Below are 17,766 nucleotides of genomic sequence, written 5' to 3'. Positions count from 1 at the left end.
CATGCTCTTTCTTAATTAAATTACCTGGCATATATCCTTAACACGTGTAAAGCAGAAAGGGCAAGTGGGTAACTAGAATAAAAAAATACTGACTCCAGTGTTGGAATTGCTGTTGCTCCCAGTGATGTGCTCCCCCTTAATCAGAGGTTGCTTTCCCAGGAAAGTCGAGTGGAGTGTTTATGAGCGTACCTTGGTTGCTTGAGTGCAAATCCAGATCCTGTCTTTCCCAGTTTTACTGCCATTTGAACGAGATGGTTGGGCATTGGGCTGGAGTGGCTGAGCCATGATCAAACTGTCCTCCTGCCTGGCTCTCCCCTGGGTGCAGCAACCCTTGGCAGAGGGACAGCAAGGAACATTGGGGCACCTTTAGCAGCAGCTCCCTTTCAGCTGTGCGTGGCTGTCCTTAGGTGAAAGCTGTGTTACTAAACTGTTGAAACCCAGCAATATTTATTTTGTCACAGGTGATGACAGGAATCTTATCTGCCTGATTTAAATGGTCAAAAATGAAGAACTGTTCTATTAAGTTTCAAAAAAATATTTTAAGTATGGCCCTTAAGTCTATAACACTATTTTTTTATTCTCATGCTGATGTGACTTTCTTCATCTAAGCTGTCATATGAAATATGCAGTAGTGAGCAGCCAATGTATTTTTCTTCTTGACTCTGGTGAACAAATGCCAGACTTGTCTTAATCAAAGGCAAATGTGCATAGGTTTAATGAGATAGAAGTGAATTCCTCAGAGAATCAGCTTTAAACAATTGTGAGAATGATTTGATGTCTGCTGTTTGGTGACTGCACGTTGATGCTTTGCATTGTCATCAGTGGTGATATATAAAACCTGGGGTCTTCCTGATCTCCATACTTTTCCTTATTCCTGTTGCCTCTGTGCTGTTGATACATTCAAACTAGACATCCAGCACAGCATCTGCTGCCTCTGAAAACAAATTCTGGAAATAACCATGTGGGTTGAGACTCTCAGCATAGTTTAATCTGCCCTTTGGAGGGAAGGAGATTTATTCTTGACACCATAAGTCAAATAAGGCTGTGCATGTTGTATATTTAAAGCTGCTTCTAAATCTGTATCTCTGCAACATAGCAAAAATACTCTTGAGTCACATTCAGTTCCTTTCTTCTCAAAAAATAAATGTGGAAGTGCATCACAGCTTTTTGGTTTAGAGTGGAAAGAATGCTGAATGGCTTTTCTCTCATGAAAAAGAAACCAACCAATCCAGGATGGAATACAGAGGTTAAAGTGGTTACTGAACACTTTTTTTTTTCAGAAATAGTAAATATCTAGAAATTTCTTTCCACTGAATCCATCCTGTTGAGTGTACACTGCACAACAAAAACATACTGTGTTTTCTGACTTAAGCAACTGACAAATGAGGTAGTTGAGAAGACAAGCAGTAAAAATAGTTTGTGTGAAGCCTGTGGAATAGTACAAATCTTTTGCTAATTACAGAGCAGTTTTGTGAGTCTATTCTACACTAAAATGATTTTAAATGTTTATATTCAGTTTTGATGAGTATCCTGTAATTTCCTCTTTTCTCTTTTTGATGGACAGACAAGGAAATCAGAATCATATTTAATTTAACATAAAATTAGTCTCCAACAAGAAGTTTTGTGCCTGCTATACACTGCAATAACTGACAATGCTAGAAGTACTCTTAGGCTGGGGATTTATTCTCTAACATATATGTGGCAATGTGCACTTCAACTATTTTTTGCATGCCAGATGCACCACCTTTCAAATAGACTGGTGTGGATTATTTGCACGGATGCAATATAAATTAGACTGAGCAACTAGTCTAGCTTGTTGCTTTTCCTTTTTAAAATTTAGTATCTATTTTGACTTTTTTGTTCAAGTCAGATCAGTTTGCCAGACAAAGTTCACAGGTGGTGTACAAAAGAAGTACCACCACAGCTGAGGGCAGAGTGCACTGTGTCTCAAGGGCGTGAATAAACAGTGGCAAAAGAGAAGGGAGACAATATCTTACAGTGACAGGGCCACAGAGATGTTGTGTCATGAGACTACAACCAGAGGAACAGTGATCTGAGATCTGGTTCATTGTCTTTCTGGAACAGTATTTCTTATATTCCGGTACTGACATGATATTACCAGTTCTTTTCTTACTGGTGAGATCTTAAAACTTGTGCAGAGGAAATAGAAAATGCAAAGATCTTTTTTTTACTGTGAGCTGCAAACTGAAAAAAAATAACTGTGGAGAAATTTCACAAATATTTTAAGAGAGACTGGAACATTTTCATGTTGTATCTTGCTCAAGCTTTTGTGAAGACAATTTTAGGTTCATTTGACTTCTGGCATTCATTAAGCATCTCTATACTGGAGCAGTAACCTGTAAAGTCTTCTTGACTTCTATATTTGACACTCTTGGCAAGAGTGACAAAATGTACTTGCCAAATAATTATCTCCCATGGCAAGTCACTGAAGAGATGGAAAAACACTGAGAGAAATTATCATACCTTTTAGGACAGTCATCATGTTCACAGAACTCCTTTTGAATTGCAAAAAGTGTGTTTTTTAAAAATAAAAACGTATCTGTAAAAGAGGTTATTGAAAATGACTGTCTGCAACAATTTATGTTACATAATCTGATGTGTATATGTGAAGATGACTGGCATATAAAATACCATTGCCAAAATCTGCCCTTTTTGAGATCAGTCCAAGAAAATAAATCACAGAATTTGCTTTCTTTTTGGTGACTTTCAATAGTATTTTTTGCTCCTGCAATGATATTTACTTACCATTTTGGTGCATGAGCAACAGTATTTCTTTATTCAGGGAACTTTTAACTTTTCAAATTGAGTTTGCAGAGGTTAATATAGGGATTATAGTATATGTTTGTCTGCAGCAGAGAGATTTAAGCTCAGTAATAAAGGACTTTCTTATCAGTTTGGTGTTCTTAAATTAAGAATTAGGGAAAAAAGTTAATGATTTACAGTAAGGAGCAAGGACAGCCTAGACTTTAACCTGTGCCTCAGGGTCAGTGAAGTGTATGACCTGTGTATGTTGTGCTGTGACCTCCTGGCCCAGCACAGCTTCCTGGGGGCTTCTCCAGGCTCCTGCAAAGGCCAGAGGCTGCTCAGCCATCGTGTGACCACAGGCCAAGGTCCCAGGGCTCTGAGACTGGGGAAGGGCATCGGCATAGCCACAGCATGAGCTCTGAGATACAACTCAGGGATCCCAGGTGGCAGTAGAGGAGGCAGCAGCTCTGTGCTCCTCCTCACTCAACACTCTCTGCCACCCCAGTCTCTGTTCCAGCAAGCCTCTGTCTGTCCTGAGGCTGGACCTGTGTCTTTGTCCCTTTTCAACCTCCAGCTGTTCTGGAAACCAAAATTCCATGCTCCTGTAATATTCTCCCATCTCCTCCCATCCCTACATACTTATCTTCCTACATCCCTAAATATCGACCTCCCTACACACATTTCGTGCTTTGTGTTGTCCCTAATGGTCCGATTAATTCCTCTTTGGTAACTCTACAGGTTAAGGAATTTCCTGACATTTACACCACTGGTCTTTCTGGAAGAAAAGCTCTTCCTACCCACAGGAGATTGCCAGCAGCTCATAAGGTTGGGTTTTTCAATCTAGGATCAGTGGGAATGCTGTTACAACACTGCTGTAGTCAGCAGTGGATTTTGCCTTCACAGCAGAACAGGGCTTTCAGGATAGTTTTTGTGTGTTTTGTATATACAAAAATATGCATATACAGAGTATATACAGAGAGAGGCTTAGCCAGCCCAGTGTGGAATTTTACTGGAGAGAGCAGTAAATAGTTTTTGCAGGCAGGGAAGCAGCTTGTTAATGTGGTGCAGAATGCATCCACATGCTTTTCTAACTTCACATCAGGCCTTATTCCCTGCTATTCCCACTTCCCCTGCCTGCTTCTTGGCTCTTTTATTGAGCAGGTAGAGGTTAAAAACTGCATTGCAATCCCTTCTGCAAAATTCTGAATAACACGGTCATTTTGCTCTAAATACACATTTTCCCATTCTTAAATGAAGCCATATTCAGCATAAATTATGTCTGTTAATGTATATCTGGTATTCTGTCTGACATTTTATGTTTGCGTAGCATTGGTAGTGCAAATTAGTTAAGAAAAATAATGGTGCTACAGAGTGGATTTCTTTATTGAAATGGAGTAAGATTTTCATAACATTGAAAATGGAAGAAGGTTTTTACAAGAATAAACTATATCTAATTTTAAGTTAAGCCCTTGAAAGATGGGTGAAATATGGCATGACAGATATTTCTTTAAAATCAATCCTTTATTGCATTTTACAGGTGGAAAAAAAGAAAGGACATAAAGAAAAGGAAAGGGTAACAGACTGTAGTTTGTATGGTTGTAGACAGTAAGAGGAGGAGGATAACTGAGAATCCTGTACAATGAAGTGATAAAAGGAAAGGAAGATTTATTCAAGGTTGTACCAGGGTGTTTTATAAGCTAATAATAGTCTTACATTTGAAAAGGGGACATAGAGATTAGATTTAATGAGAAACTTTCCAACAGAAAGATTTGACAGTGGAGTAGTCTGTCAAAATGGTCATTGAAGTATGATCACAAGAAATGTTCAAGAAGAGAGAAGATAAAACTCTCAAGTGAGTAGTGAGAGCAGAGATTAACTAGACCTGCTTATAGCCCTGGTGATACTGTTGGGCTTTGAATTTGTAAAAATAAATATAGTGCATTGTTTTATGCTATCTTCTCAGTCTCTATCCTTAAAAGTTATCTCCCTTCAAGCCTCTCCAACAACAAAAAAAAGGCATAAATATATTTTTCCTACTAACTCTTACTGGGATGAAGATAAATGATGATCCTGATATTTCTTGTATTGCAAGAACTGATTAGGAAACTCAAGAAGTGTGTATGTGAATTTGAAATTATTTCATTCTCCCTCTCTCTGGGAAATACCAAGTGGATTCTCTGACACTGCTATTTTCTAATGCATAAGGACAGATACTGCAAATACTGGGGATCCTAGTTCCAAATATGCCACTTTTTACTAGCGAGTCGAAGATGTAAGTGCACAGCTTCTAGGGGTTTAATTTTCTATTATCTCTTTCTAGCATTCTGCATACTGCAACAATAGCCCAGGTTATTGAATTTACTTGTGCTCTGCTATTTCTAAAATGAATTTGTGCCTTTTGTTGGGAACAGTTAGAATGAAACTAAAGAGGAACTAAAAAACACTATTGACCATATTTGTCTGCATCAATAAGGTCCCAAGGGTTGCATTTCAAAATAACCTTTGCTTTTTTGTGGTCCAAGATAGCCCAAATGCCTTTCAGAGCTGTTTCAGCCTTCCTTTGATCCATGACTAGCTACCTAATCCTCAAGAAGCTGTTCTCTTGAGAGAGAATTGATAGACTTAAGGGTTGCTGTGGTTATGTTCAGTTTCTCCTGACCGTATCCCTCGGTATCATTGGGAAAGAGGAGCACAGCACCTGTGTGAGGAGTGTCTTGCAGTATCCTCCAAAGGGAAGTGGAGACAGATTTTGAGCTGCTGTGGTGGGTTTAGAAATTCAACTCACTCTTCAGACTGCTGTGGAAAAGTCAATAGAACTGTTAGTCAAGAGAAACGGGGATAGAAGGCACTGCAACAGAACAACAGCAATGTCAAATGCCATTGGAAGGACAGGACAGGCTACTGGGTTTACATTTACCAAGGAAAGAAATAGGAATCAAGATAAAAGGCAGAGGAGAATGAGGATGGTGAATGGAGGTGTGTTTTACAAGAGAACTCTTTTATTGGAAAGGTTAATTGGATATTAAGATAATGTATCCAGTAAATTCTATTTCAATACTTTGCTTATAAATAGTTCAAAAATTATTTAGAAATTCCAGTGGTAGATGATTTAAAAGTCCTATGGCTAAGTACTGTTGAGATCTGTATTACAAGAATTCAAGGCTAGATTTGATACATTTTGGAAGGGAGTGTCAAGAGGCTACATTTGTTACAGGAATTGGAATTGCTCTGACTTTTCCCAAAAGACAATTCAAGGCAATTAGTTTTTAGACATTATTTCCTATAACTTCAGCAGAGATAGACTCTGATCATGTAAAAAAAAAAAAATCTGCCTTTTGTTTCATACTGTCAAGGCCTGCTGCATCCTGCAGTAAGAATATATGTATAGAATCTCACTGAACGCTTCTTCAAATTATTGCAATTGATTAGCCTTCAGGTAATAAAAAAGGGAAGAGAACAAAAGCTATTTTGTTTTTTCTGAACAGGTGTTGTACTGATTATATGCATAATTTAAACATTTAGTTGAGAAAAAGTCTCCTTATGGTTAAATTATCAGAAATTGCCTAGAATTTGCAGACAGTGACACTAGAGTTCATTGCAAGTCTTTTGAAATTCTGAATACATGTGCGATTTTTATACTAAGATTTACTTGCATCTCAAGCAAGTTTTAAAAGCTGTTAAAATGCCAATATTCAGGCTATGCATAAAACATTTTTTTACTAGGTTTGCTTTATTATACAATCTTTAATGGATAACTGCACACCCTGTTTAAGCCAAAACCCAACCCAGTTCAGAGCTCTGTTTTGTTACAAAACATTTCACATTGTTCAGATTCTATCTTCTACATGTGTCTACACGTATTCTCTCTTCGTCTTTTGGCTGCAATAAAGAGAGATGGAAAACAGATGGAATACAGTTATAGAGATACAGTTAGATGGAATGAGGGGCGTAATGTGTTTGGTTTGTTTTATTTGATGCACGTATCTCTATCCCTAAAAACCTGAAGTTGCAACATTTTGGTTTTTCTAACTATTCAAGTAATTTCAGGCCTTGTTTTAAGGGGATATGCCACAGAGAATTTGAAGGTGGAAGGTTGCTTCAAACTAAGTGCAGGTCAGAATTGTTCAATTTTAAATGGTCTTCTCTGTATGACTAAACACATGACTAAGAGCAGCACTTGTTTCTTAACAATAGATTACTCTGGATCTTTTTCTCATCTTTGATCTTTTGCAGAGCTCAGCTAATACTGAAGCAGCACTACACAACAAAACACTAGACATGTTAATGATATCTCCATTTACTGATCTACCCAAACAGTTATGCTGAATATTGTTCTCATGTGTAGAGGGCTTTTCCTCAGTAAATTCTTTTCTTTCCCTTTACAGATTTCAAGCATGTGTTTATTTTGCATCTGTCTTTCAAGCTATGTCATGTGGTATCCATTACTTAGCATCTGTGTTCATGGCTGTTACTCCTAACTTTGTATGTGGGTTCCCTGGAAATGTGAGTAGTGTTCTTTTCCACAACTCCTCTGCATCAAGTATAGAGGACATCTGGACACTCTGGACATCAACAGAAAATTACATTGTAGTCCAGCTGGAAAATGGAGAAATTTGGGAACTTGATCAATGCAGCAGATCCAAACGAGAAGTTAGTTTGGATCTGGCATACGAATACAAAGGCAACAAGTCTGTATTTCCTTGTTCTGATGGATTTCTCTATGATGATACAAAGTGGAAGAGCACTGTTGTTACGCAGTGGGATCTGGTCTGTGACCGAGAATGGCTCGCAAAATTAATCCAGCCTACGTTCATGCTTGGAGTCTTGATTGGAGCAGTGATTTTTGGAGACATTGCTGACAGGTAAAGTTCCATCCTTTGATAACTGTAGCTTTAGACTACAGTAACTCCATGTGTATCTACCTGTTTTTGTTGTTTTCATTCACTATGTATTCATAACTACAAATGCAATATTCAGGAGGTTTGGATATTGCTTTATTCACAGATCTATTTAACTTGATTTCTTTTTCCAATAGCAAGTACCAATTTTAAAATGTATGCTCAAGTCATTTACTTTTAAAACTTTTCATATTTTATGTCATCCATTGTTCTAGGCCTTGATCCCTGAAAATGCCCTATGCAGCCAGTGTTTGCCTTTAGATTTTGATTTATTTGTTTGTTTGTTTACTTATCTTAACAGGAAGAGCAATAGCTCATTGTAATAACAATGGTAAAACCTGAGGGGAGAATTTCACCTCATTTTTCATGAAGAGACATTGTTTGTAGAAATGCAGATTTTTATTTTGTAATACGACAGACAGCTGAAGGGCTACTAGAAGGTTAAATATCATGCATTTAAAATCACCTTTCCTAACCTCTGTCGTGAATACAGCTCCGTGGGGCTGATGCAAAGTCTTCAAGGGTTTAATCAAGCCCCACCTTCTCAAAATAAACATCCATACACTATTTTTCCTTGCTGTCCAATTGTATGTTTTCCCTGAAATATTAGCTTAAACTTCAGTCTCTTGAAAGCTAGTGCAGATAAGAGGCAAAATGGGTGTGGGTGAGCTGTGCTGTAGCTTCACTTATTTACCAGCATGTACAAAGTTCTGTTTGAGCATGAGGAGCATCAGTCCTGGCGCAACTCGACCCGAGCAGTCCCTTGCTCGTGGTTCCAAGGCCCATTCCCGTCTAATGCTTCCTCCCTGGGTGGTATCTCAGATCATGCACTGAAATCCAACATCAGAGCTGGACCCAGAAACAACATTGAGACTCAGGGTGTACATCTGCATCCTCCTGCCTCAGTTGGTTTTCTCTCTTAACACAGACATATTCCTGCCTCAGAAGAACACCCAGCCATGCCCATCTGTCCATATGAGAATCAAATATCTAAGCTACATCATACTAGGTTTTGTCTTGGGCACTTTCTGTACCTGTGCTTTGCTTTGAAGGCTGGTTTAGAGTTCTTTATGTCTTTCTATAAAGGAGCTTGTTGACTGACAGTTCTGTTGCGTGGAGGGTGATGTTTCATCCCACATCTAACGGTGTAAGCAGAACAAGGAGATCAGGCATGTTGTTTTCTGATTTTCCTTCATTAGCACAACACTACAGTGTGACAGCCACAACATGGGAATGCAACAGTAATGATGAGCATTTTTATTTTTTAATTTGGCTTTTAGAACACATGGAATCAATCTGGCTCCCAATCCCAGGCTTTGTAAAACCGTACTTAGTACAAAACCAGAATATAATGCCAACATCTGTTTTAAGTCCCTCTAAATAATTCATAACTTTATTAAATAATACTTGGACATGACTTATAAGGTTAGGATTGTATTGTTCTCATTTCCATTAATTCAAGCCACAGGCAGCCAGTTAAGATAATACACACATTCTGAGTTGCAGATTCACAGCTGCAGACTTTACAGCTGAAAGTTATTATTTTCTGAGACATCCTGGCTCATGGGAAATAAGTTTGTGTGTCCCTCCCACTATCAATTAAGGGATTTCCCAACAGAAGAGCTCTGATAGCTAAGACTTACTGGTATCTTTTCTGGCAGGGGTCAAAGACCAAATCATGACTCCAGGTCAAGGCTGGAGAAAAATAAGAGAAATTTTACTGGAGTACCAAATACTCACAGAAAAAAAAAAAAAAAACCACTCTGAAAGTCCTCAAACTCTCTGTCTTAAAGTAATATCCCCATTTGTGAAAAGCTGTTTGCAATGGAGGAGATAATAGGAGATAATATGAGACAAGTGAATTATTATCAGCGAAGAAAAATAATTCCACGCAGTTTGTGTTACAGAGCGTTTGTAGATAGAATGTAGTGAATTCCCAATAGAGTCTTGTATATCTACTGCTGAAGCTAGTATTTGACATGATTTTTTTTGCTGTTAGTATACTATCTTCCTGGATTTCTGTGTTTTTATATGCATGCATGTGTGCTGTCAGAAATCAGAAAATTACGGGGAACTATGTGATTGTCATTTTTTAGATAATTCAATTTTAAAGAACTGGACAAAGATATGTTACAGAAACTTTCCATTACTATCCAAATTGGTTGTTGCTTTGGCAAAAGATAGCATGTGTTATCACAGCTAACTTGTTAGAAATTATCAACATGATGCTACTTAATACAAAATATCTGAAAAACTGATTTATGTCCTCATAAATAAGAGTAAATTTACCAATCAGTTATGTAGAAGTTAAAACTGGAGGTGAACATATGTAATGCTCACTGCACGTTGCTTCCAGCCAAGAATTGTGAAATGGAAGTTCCATCCATCCTTTTTCTTGGAAGTTGGAATTACTGACAAATTAATACAGGTAACTGAACCAGAGTTTCTGTGGTGAGTTGTTAAACTTCCAGCTAGGCTCTCTGGAGTTGCAGGTGTATTTTAATAGAATGTTTGCAGTTATTCATGATTTCATTACTGCTGTAATTTGCAGACTGGGAAGACAGCGTGTTATATGGTTCACAAGTGCGGGTCAGTTTGTATTTGGCATCGCAGTGGCCTTCACATTTGACTACTACGGTTTCGTGATTGTGCGCTTTCTCCTTGCTATGGTAAGAAAGGATGTTCACCCTGGCTCTTTTTACATGTCATTTCTTACCCCTTCTCAGGAAAACCTCCCTTTTGTTATTCTTTCCTCCCCTACTTCATTATTCTAAAGCCCCGTTTGTTGCACTTATTTCAGCAGAGCAGGGAGAGTCTGAATGTTCTTGGACCACAGCAGTTTTCCTCTTTGAATTAATAGAAAGCATCTGTATGAAGCAGTGTTTGGTACTTCCTCCATCCCAACCTCTGCTGGACTGGTAATTAAATACCAAGTGTGAGCAGCAAACTCTGGATTCTGCATTGCAGCTGCTGTTGCATTTCTCCTTATTCTTAGAAATTGAATACATTTTTTTCTTAAACTAGCAAATCTGTAATAAGTATTATTTTTATCTCTACAGTTTTGATGGAGGAGAGATGCACATTTTCTCTTCCACGCATCTCTTTGGTCTTTTAAGCTGTATCTGGAATACTAAATACATAGGTAGATATGTTTAACACCTAGATGTTTTATACTGTACTTAAGGGTATTTCAGTATATGTGTTTATGTGGACCCACACACACAATTTTATGTGTGTGTGGTATATATCCAATATCTGACACATATTCAATATTTATACACAGTAACCAAATTTAAATAACTATTTTACAGCCAAAAGTACATTATTTGTAGCTTTATATGCTTTATAATGCATAAAGAAATTAAATGACATCACAAAAAAAAAAAATCTAACTTATTTAACATGTGTTAGATATTTGAAAATAGTCCCATAATTTATTTTATTCCTGCTGACAATGCAGTAGTCAAGACAGAATCTTGCACCTGGAGCTCCCTTTGCCTGATTAGAGCCCAGAAGAATTTCCTAGTGGGAAAAACTGCATCATGTCAGCCTTGAAGAGTGAGATCTACAGAAGTCCCTCTGCTGACTCCCTTGGCTATTGATGCCAGGGCCTGCGGTAGTTTAGAAAAGCAAAAAGCTCTGACCAGACCAATGCTGTAGGTTTTATCTGGCCACTGGGACTGATTTGCAAGATGCAGTCCTAAACTCAAGCCCTGTACCACTGAGGTCAGTGCAGCTTTCCTATCAGTGGGTTCAGAATCAGAGATTATTAACCGGAATATTGTTAACCAGAAAATCGATTAATCAAAACAATATACTGAAATATTTTCTAGTCTGTATTTTCTAGCTGTGTTTTGAAATGTTTTGAGATATCAGGAACTTGATGTTGAGATATTTGAGAAATTGAAATATATATATCTTCAATAATATATATATTCAATGAAGAAATACTATTATGCAGAACATGCCAGTAATTGCATTCACTTGATACCATATGAGAACCTGTAATTACATATATGAGATTCTCTTCCAACATTGTAAAAATTTTGATTTAATGAGATATTTTACAAGGGTGTGGAAGGTAATTCCTCATAAATGCGCAGTTCTCTGGCATGCAGGTTATTAATAGCCTGCTTAAAAGCCGAGGTCAAGATTTTCAAAATCTTCAAAATTGCCACTTCAAAAGTGGCAATTACTTCAGGGGACTTCACTTTTCCAAGCATTCAGTTTGTGATGTCATTAAGGGACCTGATTTTTTGGAGGGGAAGGGCTTAATGACATCAGCAAATTAAGTTTCTTTGCAGGTGTCTCTTGCTGGCTGTCCCCCACTACAGAGAAGCATTCGAAGTCACATTTTTAAATAGTGTCCAGGCAGTCTGAAGGTTTGAGTGAACTTTTTCTCCAGCTGATTCATTTTCATGGTTTTTCTTTTTCTGTCAGTGTGAGACAGGCCAGCACGGTGGCAATTAAGCGTACACAGATACGGAACACTGTTAGCTGTTTGTTTTTACTGCTGGTGCACAAGGAGAGTAGAAACAAACCTCACTCTGTTTTTTTTTCTTTTCTCTCTCCCACCCTCCCAGGTTTCAAGTGGCTATCTGGTTGTGGCTTTTGTTTATGTGACTGAATTTGTTGGCATTAAAGCACGAACCTGGGCTTCTATGCATGTCCATGCTTTCTTTGCTATGGGAATTATGATTGTGGCACTCGTGGGATTTTTTGTTCGGACCTGGTGGGTCTATCAGATATTTCTCACCATAGCAACTCTTCCCTTTGTCTTGTGCTGCTGGATGCTCCCAGAAACACCTTTTTGGCTCCTATCCGAGGAAAGATACGAAGATGCACAAAAAGTGATCGATACAATGGCAAGATGGAATAAAGTAAGCACTTCCTGCAAAGTTTCTGAACTGTGCTCAGTCCAACAAGATGATCTAGCCAGAACAGGTGACAATGACACGTCCTCAACAAAGAAGCACACCATCTTAGACCTGTTTTGTAACTGGCAAATTGCAAGAAGGACCATCACAGTCTGGCTGATCTGGTTCACTGGGAGCTTGGGTTACTACGTCTTCTCCCTCAGTTCTGTCAGTCTAGGAGGCAATGAATATTTAAACCTCTTTCTCATAGGTAAATATTTTTGTACCTTATTCTGCTAATGACAGAACTGGAACATAACATTTAAAAATGTCTATAAATTTGACAGCCAATTTTCTACTTTGTTAATTCAATTATGAACCTTGTTCAAAAGGTTTCTTGCTAACTCTCCATAAAGTTGACTAACACAGGAGGAGCAGCGTTCACTCCAAATCTCACTGTTTCTGAGAAAAAAAAAATAGGATTTTTTAGTGTACAGAATTCTTTACTGTCTGTCTTTCTGATAGTAAAACCATATTCTGCTTGTCTTCTCTTTGCCCTGCAAGCTTATAGCAGATCCACACAAACACCAGGAGTGGCAGACAAGCAACAAAAAATTCACACAGCTCTGTTAAAGCAACAAACTAGGAAAATGGGAAAAAAATATTCCTTTTATCACTTACAGTCATGATATATTGAGTTTGTCTCTGTAGAAAACAGAGTCATAATTGCCAGAAGGAAGAGTTGTTTTAGTTTTCGCAAAAGTGTATTTTTAATTAAGTTGTAATAGTCTTTTAACATTCTGGCTGTAATTTTTCTCTGGCATGTAAGTTGGTTATAAAGGCAGCTCAGTGCATTCAAGGCCTGATCCCAAGTTTGTTAACATCAGTGGAAATATTCCACTGGCTTCAGAAGACTCGAGATCAGACACGCAGCTCTGAGCCAGTGAAGAATTAAATCATGCACTTTGCTTTGTGCAGATGAGTACTCTTAGTGAAGTGAATGTGACTGTGTACACAAGCTCTCAGAAGGACTGGGACTCTCATTATTCCAGTTTATTTTGTCATGTATTACAGTGTATTGCTAGACTGGTGTGTTGAAGAGTGGGTGCTGGTATTGCACAGATAACTAAACTGCTATTGTGGAGTACACTGTATCCACCTCTTCTAAAAATATTTTATCAGACTAACAGACACTGAATAATTACAATCTGCTTTTTCCAACACAACCCCAAAAGGTTGTTAACCCCTGATATTATAGGTGTATTGACATGCTATATGTACGTAATAAAGGAATCCAGGCTCTTCAGGGCTGCATCTTATGTTCTTCCTTGATTTTACATTGGACATAGTAGCATTCTTCATGAGCAAATTGACTTAAAACATGTCCAAACTGGCTCTGCCTCAATACAATTTGTCTAGGGGCAAATCATGTTTACACAGTGCGAACAGGTCTAGCCAAATGCCAGATCCTTTAGAGCAGCAGCAGTTTTCTCTGGAAAGAAACATTAGGAAGGAATGATCTGTATTAAGAGTGGGATATTGTAAGCCCTCTTTTTTTATGGAGAAGGGAGAAAGCTGGAACTGTACTCTGTATCTGTGGCGCTTACTCAGAAAACTGGATGTGGACAGACTTCCTTGCCTTTTACTTTGGGATGATTTTGAGCTGAAGCTGGGGGAGGCACCTGTGGCTTCCGTTCCCTGTCCAGGTAGAAGCTGGCAAATCCTCAGAAGTGTGTCGGTGTGACACTAGCAATATTCCCTGTGGGCACACTTGAGCTGTTAATGTGAAAATACCTGAAGGAGAGGAGCAGCAAATGTAGAGCTTTCAGACACAAGTGTCAGTGTCATAGAAACAGAACTGTGGCCTTGCTCTTTTCTGTAATTTTCCACCCCAAAGAGAACTGGAGCTGCTCTGTGCTGTGAAACCTGTTTCCCTTGTCCTTCTCCACTCCCACTTCTGTATTCTAGGCTGTTCTCTGCCTTCTGTCACACTTTCTGTAACCAAATGAACTAGCCCAACACACTTGTTATCTTTAGATTTTACTTGTTTACTAGCCGTGATCAGACTAATTCCTCGTAAAGAGGAAGTTACAGTTATAAGATGAATATATGCAATCATGACTTAAACTGAGATAATTTCATACTGACAGGTGCTGTGGAATTGCCTTGCTATATCATTGCTTGCCTTGCGATGGACAGACTGGGAAGGAGAAACACACTCATTCCGTTCCTTATTTTAAGTGCACTGATCTGTGTTTTAATTATGTTCATACCTCAGGTTAGTCACGTATGGTTGGAAGTGTTCCTATAGCAGAAATTGATTTTAAAGGCTCTTAAGTTGGTAGAGGCAGCTGCTCTTTCTAAATCATAGAATAGTTAAAGGCTGGTTTTAAGTTGCAGCTGCCAGCCTAAGATAGATTTCTGTATTTCAGTACAGGTTTCACTGTCATTGCTGGAGTCACACATAAAATGCTCCCCGGGCTTCAGTGAACCAGGACTTGTAAAAAGTGATATGGAAACTAATAACTTACTGAGCAATTTTTTAAAAAACAAGCAATGAGTATTGCTTATTGTTTAAAGAAGGGTCACAACTTTTAAAGAATGCAAATTATGTTTGGAAGGATGTTATTTTCTGGTGATATATTTATTTGTGCTCTCTTTCAATAGGATTTCAATATATTAATTATCTTAGCAAATATGGCTGGAAAATTTTCCATAGGTGTGGCATTTGGCCTTATATATCTCTACACAGCAGAACTGTACCCAACAGTTGTAAGGTAAGAGCTTTTGCCAGTTATGTATTTTTCATTAATTTGATGTTATTTCATTCCCTTTGTTATGTTTCTGCACCAGATCCAGCAGCTCTTGGCATCAGTGGTGGTGACCTGAAAGACTTGGGATGGGATGAATTCCTCAACTGCCTCAGAGCTGTCTGGAGTTTGGCTGTACCATAGTTTTTTATTTATTTTGCATTCCATGTGCATTAATTAGTTCCATTGGGGAACAAGAAGAATACTCAATTCTTTCTTAAGCGTTTTTTATGCCTTTCATATAAGTCCTGGTTATTCATCCTGTGATCTGTGCTGAATGAGAATTATATTTTTAATCTTAATTACAGAAGCAGCTGAACGTCAATATAAATTTGTATTGGCGTAGCAACATCTTCCTAGTATAATTGCTTAAAGACACAAATCTTACTGATGTTTTAAGTGTCTATGCATTTCTAATTGTTTCCTTTAACTGCCAGAATTGTTATTTAATACTTTTCTGTCTAGATCACTTGCTGTTGGAAGTGGAAGCATGATGTGCCGTGTAGGAAGTGTGGTTGCTCCTTTCTGTGTATATCTGAGAAGTGTTTGGATTTTCATGCCACTTGTAGGTATTTATTCCAATGGTGAATGTTTTTTGAAAAGGTGTATGTGTCACTTGTTTTCTCTTTAGTAACTTAACAAGTATGTTTTTCACGTGACAAAGGAACCAAAAGCTGAACATTTATTTCAAAAAGAAAATTGAGTAAGCCATTCTTGTTTGAAATTTTAAGTCCCGAAGACTAGTAGCCTCATATTGTTAAAAATATGCAGCTAAAGCAAAAGGGAGACTTTGAATCACTGAAATATTCTGAAATGTTTTTGTGACAGAAGAAAGAAAAATATTTATGCTCTGAATCCTAGCATAAAATTGATAAAAATATTCTGCATCTACCATATAACATTCAGGAAGTGTCATAGTCCAGACTTTTTTTCAGGCTTAGTGGTTTTTGACCGTGCTCCTGATTTAGTTTCACTTTTCTTCAAATGCATAGTTGTTCTATTCCTGAACTCACCACAGGTGGCTGGATTTTCTTACATTATACCTTAGTATTTTCCATGGCTTCTCTGGGACGTTGAATCTTTGGAATAGCCTTCCAAAAGATCAAGAAGGTTTTGTGCTTATTATTTGGTCTTCACACCTGTCCCAAAGCTCCTGTTCCGTGTTTTTCATTTACCAGAACTGAACAAAACAATTCATGAGATAGAAAAAGAGAAAGAAATGGTATATTGATGAGCTTCATGGTGACTTTGACAAGCAACGGAACCTTGTGTTGATTAAGCACATCTTACTTTTTAGGTAACTCCAGGTCATGTTGCCATTAGGTTTTGTCTTTTACCACCAGTTGTCCCAGAGAAGAGAGGTGGCACCATTCCTTTGTCTAGTTTGGGCATTATGTCTACTTTGGACAAAATATTTTATGTATTTCCTGCTCACACGTGAATCACATTTCTCCATTGCATTTCTGTTACGAAGTATTTGCTGCTTAGAAATCCTGCAGCAATTCAATTCATTTTTTCTCCTGAAGGATAAATGCCTATATATGTAAAACCAGATGGAATTACAAAGTTTGTATTAAAGCTTTAAGTAAAGAAAAGTTCATTAATGATTTAAAATAGTTTAAATTCTGTCAAAACCCCCTTTGAATTCACTGGGACTAGGACACTGCTATTATACTTAGATTATACATGTCAGGAAGTGAAAGTGTAATGGGATGTGTCTTTAACCTGGATTCTTAGTCAAATTTTGTCCACCACACTGGAGTTTCCTAAAAGAGTGCATTGTGTCCCTTTGATTTGGCAACTATAAAATCTTTAATTATAGATGCTAGAGATTGGTTTCAGAGAACTCTTGTGAGCTCATTTCATTATTTAAATTAATTACATTTGGTTGTTTCAATGAAAACTAAGAGGATGAAGGAGACCACAAATAAATTTATTTCCTCAAGTTCCTAAAAATGTTTTCTTTCTTAACGTCTCCACACAAACCAAGATATGAGTCCACAAAAGACAAAGAAACATTTGCACAGCAGAGTGATCACGGGAGAACATTTTTTTTTTTTTCTCTTGTCAGCATTTTGCCTTTACTGGATGAAATAAGATTTATCTGTGCAGAAGTGCTGCAGTTAAACCACAGATGGGAGAGTGCTCAAACATTCTGGAGAGCAGTGCAAATGGCAGTATAAACACAGGAATTATTTCGGCTATGAACAAGTCTCAGTGTACAAAAATTATCCAGAGTTTTTGTAGAGTTGAGTAGTAGTTCACAGTGAACATGTTTCCATTATTAGCTCCTGTTATAGAGCATTTGTCAATTTATTAAATAGTCTTGTCTTGAGTTGGAGCATAGCATGCCAAGTCTCAGGTCAAGTAAGTGTTTTGGAATGGAAGTGAAATCAAATGGATTACATTTGTAAGTAAACTGATACACATCACACT

General features: G+C 37.8%; 1 protein-coding gene across 1 annotated transcript in view; it reads left to right on the top strand.

Annotated features, from left to right (window-relative positions):
• The window catches only part of SLC22A16 (solute carrier family 22 member 16), a 35,410-nt gene that overhangs the window by 9,945 nt on the left and 7,699 nt on the right, over window positions 1–17,766 (top strand). The window contains 6 exon segments of the mRNA XM_032101479.1: window positions 7,152–7,628; window positions 10,216–10,333; window positions 12,248–12,791; window positions 14,671–14,798; window positions 15,188–15,297; window positions 15,796–15,895. Of these exon segments, the coding sequence (XP_031957370.1) occupies window positions 7,152–7,628; window positions 10,216–10,333; window positions 12,248–12,791; window positions 14,671–14,798; window positions 15,188–15,297; window positions 15,796–15,895 (1,477 nt within the window).

Source organism: Corvus moneduloides, chromosome 3 (assembly GCF_009650955.1).
Source record: "Corvus moneduloides isolate bCorMon1 chromosome 3, bCorMon1.pri, whole genome shotgun sequence".
NCBI lineage: Eukaryota > Metazoa > Chordata > Aves > Passeriformes > Corvidae > Corvus > Corvus moneduloides.
Note: the sequence above shows the minus strand (reverse complement) of the source record. Positions and strands in the feature narration are given on the sequence as shown.